This window comes from Chiloscyllium plagiosum, chromosome 44 (assembly GCF_004010195.1).
Source record: "Chiloscyllium plagiosum isolate BGI_BamShark_2017 chromosome 44, ASM401019v2, whole genome shotgun sequence".
NCBI classification, from domain to species: domain Eukaryota; kingdom Metazoa; phylum Chordata; class Chondrichthyes; order Orectolobiformes; family Hemiscylliidae; genus Chiloscyllium; species Chiloscyllium plagiosum.
In genome coordinates, this window is record NC_057753.1 from 4694431 (window position 1) to 4703939 (window position 9509).

Here is a 9509-nt window from a genome sequence, read left to right on the forward strand (position 1 = left end):
GAAATCCCCCCCCCCCCCCCCACACACATTATCCCAGTCCCAAGCCTCCAACGCGGCACCACCCTCCTGACCTGTCCATCACTCCCCCACCCCCCGACCTATCACCTTCTCCCTCCCCTTCATCTACCTATCCCTTTCCCAGCTACCTCCCCCCAACCCCCTCCCATTGATCTCTCAGCCTTCTTGACCCACAGGCCTCATTCCTGATGAAGGGCTTATGCCCGAAATATCGACTCTCCTGCTCCTCGGATGCTGCCTGACCCGCTGTGCTTTCCCAGCACCACACTCTCGACTCTCCCCAGTATCGACCTGCTTGGGGTCCTGCGAGTTGAGATGTTTGTTTGAACTCAGTCCCGCGGTGTAAGGAACCTGAACGGTCTCTCATCCGTGTGAACACACTGATGGGATATCGCTCCCTCGAACTTTGGGCAGTGTGAGTGTGGGTATAGCAGCCCTCTGGATGCTGCAACATAGTCTTTCCCAGACTCAATGCTCTTTCCCCAATGTGAACTCACTGATGTGTAGGGAGTTCAAATAACCTTCACGCCACACAAATGCCAGGTAATGACTACCTCCAATAAGAGACAATCTAACAACCGCCCTTTGACACTCATCACTGGTACCATCACTGAATACCCCTACTGTCAACGTCCTGAGGGTTACCATTGACCAGAAACTCAACTGGACTCGTCACATAGCTACAAGAGAAGGTCAGGGACTAGGAATATTGTGGTGACTAAGTCACCTTTAAACTCCCACCGTCGGCAAGGAACAAGACAAGGGGGTATTCCAAACTCGCCTGGATTGGTGCAGCTCCAATAACATTCAAGAAGTTTGACATCATCCAGGACAAAGCAGCCCACTTGACTGGCACCACATCCACATGCATCTGCTCCCTCCCCCACCAACGCTCAGTAGCAGCACCTACCGAACCCATAACCACCTCCACCTTGGCAGACAAGATATATGAGATCATCACCACCATGTACACATTACCTCCAAGCCACTCTCCATCCTGGAAATAGATCGCCATTCCTTCACAGTTGCTGGCTCAAAGTCCTAGAATTACCTCACGAAGGACATTTTGGGTCTACTGACAGCACGTGGACTGCAGTGGTTGAAGAAGACAACTTACCACCATCTTCTCAAGGGCATCTCGGGATGGGCAATAAATGCTGGCCAGCCAGCGATGCCCATATCCCGCAAGTGTCTCCTGAACTTGGTTGGGTTTTTTTGAAGAAGTAACGAAGAGGATTGATCAGGGCAGAGCGGTCGACGTCATCTATATGGACTTCAGTAAGGTTTTTGAAAAGTTTCCTCATGGTAGACTAGTTCACAAAGTTAGATCTCATGGAATACAGGGATAACTCACCATTTGGATACAGAACTTGCTCAAAGGTAGAAGACAGAGGGTGGTGGTGGAGGGTTGTTTTTCTGACTGGAGGCCTGTGACTAGTAGAGTGCCAGAAGGATCGGTGCTGGGTCCACTACCTTCCATCATTTATATAAATGATTGGATGTGAACATAGGAGGTACAGTTAGTAAGTTTGCAGATGATACCAAAATTGGAGGTGTAGTGGACAGCGAAGAAGGTTACCTAAGACCACAACGGGATCTTGATCAGATGGGCAAATGGGCTGAAAAGTGGCAGATACAGTTTAATTTAGATAAGTGTGAGGTGCTACATTTTGGAAAAGCAAATCAGAGCAGGACTTATACACTAAATGGTAAGGTCCTCGGGAGTGTTGCTAAACAAAGAGACCTTGGAGTGCAGGTTCATAATTATGCGAAAGTGGAGTCGCAGGTAGATAGGATAGTGAAGAAGGCATTTGGTATGCTTTCCTTTATTGGTCAGAGTATTGAGTACAGGAGTGCGGAGGTCATGTTGCAGCTGTACGGGACATTGGTTAGGCCACTGTTGGAATACTGCGTGCAATTCTGGTCTCCTTCATATCGGAAAGATGTTGTGAAACCTGAAAGGGTTCGGAAAAGATTTACAAGGATGTTGCCAGGGTTGGAGGGTTTGAGCTATAGGGAGAGGCTGAACAGGCTGGGGCTGTATTTCCTGGAGCATCGGAGGCTGAGGGGAGACCTTATCATGGTTTATAAAATTATGAGAGGCATGGATGGGATAAATTCACAAGGTCTGTACCCTGGGGTGGGGGAGTCCAGAACTAGAGGACATAGGTTTAGGGTGAGAGGGGAAAGATATACAAGTGACCTAAGGGGCAACTTTTTTCATGCAGAGGGTGGTATGTGTGTGGAATGAACTGCCACAGGAAGTGGTAGAGGTTGGTACAATTACAGCATTTAAAAGGCATCTGGATGGGTATATGAATAGGAAGGGTTTGGAGGGATATGGACCAAGAGCTGGCTGGTGGGACTAGATTAGGTTAGGATATCTGGTCAGCAAGGTTGAACCGAAGGATCTGTTCCTTCCATGTTAAAGGAAGGCTGAGTGTGCTGCACTTTGCTCGGTATGAAGATGCATCCCATGGAATATTGTCCCCAATATGGGGAACATAGGGTTTAGCGAGAGGGAGAGATTGAGGCAAATCTAGATCAGTCGAGAAATAGTGCTTGTCAAATTATCACAGAATCATGGAATCCCTACAGTGCAGAAGCAGGCCATTCGGTTCATTGAGTCAACTACTTGCTGAACAGCATCCCACCCAGACCCATCCCCTGCCCTATTCCTGTAATCCAGGAGTGAAGGTTTGTAAATCTCCAGGACCTGATAATCTACATCCCTGAGTTCTTAAAGAAATATCTCTAAAGATAGTGGTGGTCATCTTCCAACATTCTTTTGAGTCTGGAGCAGTTCCTACAAGTCAGAGGGTAGCTAATGGTACTATACCATTTAGAAAGGAAGACAGAGAGAAAACAGGGAATTATAAAGCAATGAGTCCAACATCAGTCGTGGGAAAGGTGCCAGAGTCCATTTTGGTTTTAAGAGGTGTATTTTGCCTTTAGAACTAGCCATTTTGATACAGAACTGGCTCAAAGGTAGAAGACCAGAGGGTGGTAGTGGAGGGTTACTTTGCAGACTGGAGGCCTGTGACCAGTGGAGTGCCATAAGGATCTGTGCTGGGTCCATTGTTTTTCGTCATTTATATAAATGATTTGGATGTGAGCATAGGAGGTATAGTTAGTAATTTTGCAGATGACACCAAAATTGGAGGTGTAGTGGACAGTGAAGAAGGTTGCCTCAGAGACAACGGGATCGTGTCCAGATGGGCCAATGGGCCGAGGAGTGGCAGATAGAGTTTAATAAATGTGAGGTGCTGTATTTTGGAAAGGCAAATCATATGCATTTAATGGTAAGGTCCTGTGGAGTGTTGCTGAACAAAGAGACCTTGGGGGCAGGTTCAGAGTTTCTTGAAAGTGGAGTTGCAGGTAGATAGGATAGTGAAGAAGGAATTTGGTATGCTTTCCTTTATTGGTCAGTGCATTGAGGAGATGAGTTGGGAGGTCATGTTTTGGCTTTACAGGACATTGGTTAGGCTTACTATGTGCAATCTCGTCAAAGGCCTGGCTAAAGTCCATGGCTAATGGCTAATGTCTACTACTCTGCCTTCATGGGTACCTGATTAGATTTGATTAGATTACATTACATTACAGTGTGGAAACAGGCCCTTCAGCCCAACAAGTCCACACCGACCCGCCGAAGCGCAACCCACCCATGCCCCTACATTTACTCCTTACCTAACACTACGGGCAATTTAGCACGGCCAATTCACCTGACCTGCACATCTTTGTGACTGTGGGAGGAAACCGGAGCACCCGGAGGAAACCCACGCAGACACGGGGAGAATGTGCAAACTCCACACAGTCAGTCGCCTGAGGCGGGAATTGAACCCGGGTCTCCGGCGCTGTGAGGCAGCAGTGCTAACCACTGTGCCACCGCGCCGCCCACGGTGGTTACCTCTTTTAAAAAAAAACTTACTTAGTTTGTGAGACACAATTTCCCACAATTTAAAAAAACTCACTCAGTTTCTGAGACACATCCGAATCAGTCCTTGCCTTTCCAAATGCATGTATATCCTCTTTCTCAAAGTCCCCTCTAATACCTTGCCCACCATTGACATCAGACTCACCAGCCTTTCGTTCCCTGGCTTTTCCTTGCAGCCTTTCTTAAATAATGGCACAACAGTAGCCACTCTCAAGTCTTCTGGCACCTCATCTTTGATTGCTTATGATACAATATTTCTGCTAGGGGCCCGGTCTGTGTCTTCATCACTAACGCTCATTGAGCAGATCTGAACTGTGGGAAGGTTTGTGGGTTTGCCTGGTCTCAGACAAAAAAAAACACACTTCCTGTATCAACACAATACAAGGTTTATCATTTCAGATGTGACTCCTTGACAAGGAATGTCTCCTGCATGAATCCATCTCAATAATCCACACCCAGCCCCAAAAACACTGCTAATATCATGCTACCAAAAGAGAAAATGCTGAAAAATCTCAGTAGGTCTGGTAGCATCTGTAAGGAGAGCAAAGAGCTGACATTTTGAGTCTAACTGACCCTTTATCAAAGGGTCAGTTAGACTCGAAATGTCAGCTCTTTTCTCTCCTTAGAGATACTGCCAGACCTGCTGAGATTTTCCAGCATTTACTCTTTTGGTTTCAGATTCCAGCATCTGCAGTAATTTGCCTTTAGCTAATATCATGCTCCTTGAGATAATTTATATAGGTACCAATTTTGACCATAACATCTGAATATATGCATAAATCCAGATGGGAAATGGATCATGCAGAAGGATGTTAAATAATGAGCTGAAAGAGAAGGAGAAAATAATAATGGGATTGGTGAATGCAAAAGCAGGGGAAACTAAAATGGGAAACAAGAAACACTGCTTATTAAAATTATTGGATTAAGTCTGGAAGACAATCAGTTTCAAGATATTTGACTGAGATAAATAGATGTGATGTAACAAATCACAAGCCCCAAAGGAAATATCATTCCGATTATATTCCAAACTAATTTATGAAGGCACAGATCACACTGAGACACCGGAATGAAACATTGAACACACTCCATGGTCTGTCAGTAAAATCAATGTATTTCATTTTTTTTAATTAAAAACTGACAGAACGTGGATGCTGGAAACCAAAAGACAAAAACAGAAATTGCGAGAAAATTGCAACAGTGTCTGTGGAGAGAAATCAGAGTTAATATTTTCGGTCCAGTGACCTTTCTTCTGAACTGATGGTAGCTAGGAAAAAGTTGTTCTTTCTGATTTGGAGATAGGGTGGGAGAAAGGGGTAAGGAGTAAATGATAGGTGGAGATAGATCTCAAAGAGAGAGAAGAACAGTTGGACAGATAAAGAAGTGGATAATGGTCGGCCGAAGAGAATGAATGGCTGCTGGGAACTATTGGCGGCTAATAATGGGTGGTGTGAAATAGCACAGTCAAGATTAGAGTGGTGCTGGAAAAGCACAGCTGGTCAGGCAGCATCCGAGGAGCAGGAAAATCGACATTTCAGGCAAAATCCCTTCATGGAACAGCACAGCAGGTCAGGCAGCATCTAGGGAGCAGGAAAATTGGAATTCCTGATGAAGGGCTCTAGCCTGAAATGTCGATTTTCCTGCTCCTCGGATGCTGCCTAACCTACTGTGCTTTTCCAACACCACTCTGATCTTGACTCTGATCTCCAGCATCTGCAGTCCTCACTTTCTCCCAGTGTGATTTAGCAGACCATGTGATAACAAGGCCTGAGGGGGTAAGGACATGGGAGGAGGTGCTTCACGCCTTGAAATTAATAGATTTGATATTGAGTTCAGAAGCCTGGAGAGTTCTAAATTGGAAAATGATTAGATTAGATTAGATTAGATTACTTACAGTGTGGAAACAGGCCCTTCAGCCCAACAAGTCCACACCGACCCGCCGAACCGCAACCCACCCATACCCCTACATTTACCCCTTACCTAACACTACGGGCAATTTAGCATGGCCAATTCACCTGGCCCTGCACATCTTTGGACTGTGGGAGGAAACCGGAGCACCCGGAGGAAACCCACGCAGACACGGGGAGAATGTGCATGATGTGTTGTTCTTCCAGCTTGCACTGAGGTTCACTGGAGCACTGCAGCAAGCCTGGGACAGAGATGTTGGCCAGGGAACAAGATAGTGTGTTAAGGTGGCAGGCAACTGGAGGGTCAGGGTCCTTCTTGCGCGCAGAACATAGGTGTTCTACAAAGTGGTCATCCAGTCTATGCTTTGTTTCCCCAGTGTAAAGGGGACCCATTGTGGGCAGTGAATGCAAAAACTAGTTTGAGTGAAGTGCAGGTTACACCTGGAAGGTGTGTTTGGTCCCTTGGATTGAAAGGAAAGAGGAAGTAAACGAGGAAGTGTTACATGGGACTGATGGTGGGGGTGATTTGGGAGTGAAGGAAGAGTGGACCAAGATGTCCCAGAGGGAACAGTCCTTGAGGAAGGCTGACAGGGTAAGGGAAGGGAATAAGTGCCTGGTGGCATCATCCAGCTGGAGCTAGTGAAAATGGCGGATGATGATCCTCTGGATGTGGATGCTGATGCGATGGTAGGTGAGGACAGGGAAGACCTTACTGGTATTGTGGGAGGAAAGAGAGAGGAGTGATGGCCAAAGCACGGAAGATGTATTGGACCCGGATGAGGGCCCTGCCAACTACGATGCTGCGGAATCCTCGGTCGAGGAAGATGGTTGACATTTCAGAGGCCCCCTGGTCAAAATTAACATCACCAGAACAGATGTGATGGAAGATGGAGGAACTGGCAGAATGGAATAGAGTTGTTGCAGGAAGCAGGGCATGAGGATGTATAGTCAAAGTAACAAGTCAGTTGGTTTCGAGTAGCTATTAATGGCCAGTCTGTCCCCAAAAACGAACACAGAGGAAATGGAAGGGGAGGGATCAGAGATGAACCAGATGAAGGTGAGAGAGCGGTGGAAATCTGCAGCGAAATTGATAAACATTTCCGATTCTGAATGAGAGAGGGAAGTAGCACCAATGATATCATTGACATACTGGAAAAAGAGTTGTGGGTGGGGGCGTTCGTTTCATTTTATGTCAATTGAGCAACTCTGTCATACCAAGTTGGAGGCACAAGGGCAAACTGTTTTAATGTGGGGAATGTTAAGGGTAATGTTAACTGTCGCAAGAACTTTTTTTTACTATATTAAAGGTGTTATGTGAATGCATGCTATAGTTATCGTTGTTGTCTCTGGGCAATGCCCCATTGGCCAAGCTGACCCAAAGCCCAGCATTCCCCGCGGTGAATCGACAAGCCGGAGAGCAGAGCGCATGCGCAGTCCTGGACGGTGTACGGACCATGCGCGGGATTACAAATGGCGGTCGATGAATGGTTCCTTTTCCTTTCCGTCCGAAAATGCTGAGAATGAGGCGGGGTGGAGGGAGCGGTAAGCCGGGCGGTTGGATGTAGAAGTTTCGCGAACGTTTTGTGTGAACTGCAATCCCCTGGTAAGAACCTCCCACTACTCCGTTGTGCACCAAACGGGGCAGAGGCTCCAGGCTTCCTCCCAGCAACAGGCCCCAGGACGTGGCCGCCATCGTTATTGGGGGCACTCGACAGGAGGACGCATGCGCAGCCGCCATATTTGTAGGGGGTATGTCCAACACAATCTGTCTGTTTCTCTTTCTTCTCTCGTTGAGGTTGGTGCCTTTTGTGGGTTCAGACCGTGTAGCATGTTCTCTTCCCTGAAGGATATCAGTTGGATTTTTATTACAACCCAGCATCTTTCATGGTAATTTGTTTCCCCAGTGCCAGCTTTACAAATTACAACATTTTTTCAGCTCAGCTATGCAACCTGCCATAATGTTTTTACACTCTGATTCCCTCTGTTCTATTTTAACTTAAATTTACAGGGTATGAGAAGAGGTGGATTTACAGTCCGGAAACTAAAACCAAACAGAACATCAGTATCCAGCAGAGTCGCCCACTTTAACATCACCAGAATAACGTCGGATTTTGAAAATGGAAGGAGAAAGCACTGCTCACAGTGAGGAGAAACCACATAAGTGTTCTGTGTGTGGACGAGGCTTCCCACAATTACTTGGTCTATCAGAACATAAATGTAGGAACAACAAAGAGAAACCATGGAAGTGTGGGGACTGTGGGAAAGGATTCAGTTCCCCATCAAATCTTGAAACACATCGACGCGTTCACACTGGGGAGAGGCCGTTCACCTGCTCCGACTGTGGGGAAGGATTCACTCAGTTATCCCACCTGCTGACACACCGGCGAGTGCACACTGGGGAGAGGCCATTCACTTGCTCTGAGTGTGGGAAGGGATTCACTCAGTCATCCCATTTGCTGACACACCAGCGAGTGCACACTGGAGAGAGGCCATTCACTTGCTTAGTATGTGGGAAGGGATTCACTCAGTTATCCCTCCTGCAAAGACACCAGCGAGTTCACACTGGAGAGAGGCCGTTCAGCTGCTCTGACTGTGGGAAAGGATTCATTCAGCTATCCCACCTGCTGAGACACCAGCGAGGCCACTCTGGAGAGAGACCGTTCACCTGCTCTGAATGTGGGAAGGGATTCACTGCCTCATCCACCCTGATGGTGCACCAGCGTGTTCACACTGAGGAGACGCCATTCAAGTGCTCTCACTGCGGAATTGGGTTCAAGCACTCCTCTAACCTCACCGTACACCAGAGAGTTCATACTGGGGAGCGGCCATACACCTGCTCCATGTGTGGGAAGGGATTTACTCGGTCATCCTACCTACTGACACACCAGCGTCTTCACACTGGAGAGAGACCATTCACTTGCTCCATGTGTGGGAAGGGATTCCCTTGTTCATCCCACCTGCTGAGGCACCAGCGGGTTCATAAGTAACTACATTGGTTGGATAGTGTACTTAATTCAGACACTATTATTTTATATTATTATTGATATGTAGGAGCCATTGGATAGATTATCTTAAATTTAATAGGGCACTGGGACTGAATGAGCTATATCAAGGACAGTGAGGGAAATGAAAATTGAAATGGTGCAGGCTGTGGTCATAACTTTCCACATTCAATGGTGATGCCAGTTATTACACCCTTGTTGTAAAAATAATTGTGCAAAGATAAACCTTGCAGCTACAGGCCGGTCAGGTTCATTTTGTTGGTTGAGAAACTTTTAGAAGTAATAAGCTAGAATGTTACTTAATAGCAATATTGTCAATTACTAGGAGTCTGAGGGGGGTTTGTTATAGAAGTGTATAAGGTCATGACAGGCATGGATAGGGTGAAAGCGCTCAGTCATTTTCCCAGGGTTGGGGAATTGAGGACGAGGGGGCATCCGTTTAAGGTTAGAGGGGAGAGAATGAAAGGGAACCTGAGGGGCAACATTTTTACACAGTGGGTGGTACACACATGGAATGAGCTGCCAGCGGAAGTGGTTGAGGCAGGTACATTAACAACATTTAAAAGGCATTTGTACAAATACATGGATAGGAAAGGTTTAGAAGGACATGGGCCAAGTGCAGGGAAATTGGGTTAGAGTGCATGGACATTT

General features: G+C 46.7%; 1 protein-coding gene across 1 annotated transcript in view; it reads left to right on the plus strand.

Moving 5' to 3' along the window:
* The window catches only part of LOC122543632 (zinc finger protein 850-like), a gene marked incomplete at its 5' end in the record, with an annotated part of 67715 nt that extends 58441 nt beyond the window's left edge, over positions 1–9274 (plus strand). Inside the window, 3 exons of the mRNA XM_043682455.1 lie at positions 7188–7332; positions 7465–7605; positions 7957–9274. Coding sequence (XP_043538390.1) covers positions 7188–7332; positions 7465–7605; positions 7957–8843 — 1173 coding nt within the window. The remainder of the gene's footprint in view (positions 1–7187; positions 7333–7464; positions 7606–7956) is intronic.
* Positions 9275–9509: the final 235 nt, after the last annotated feature.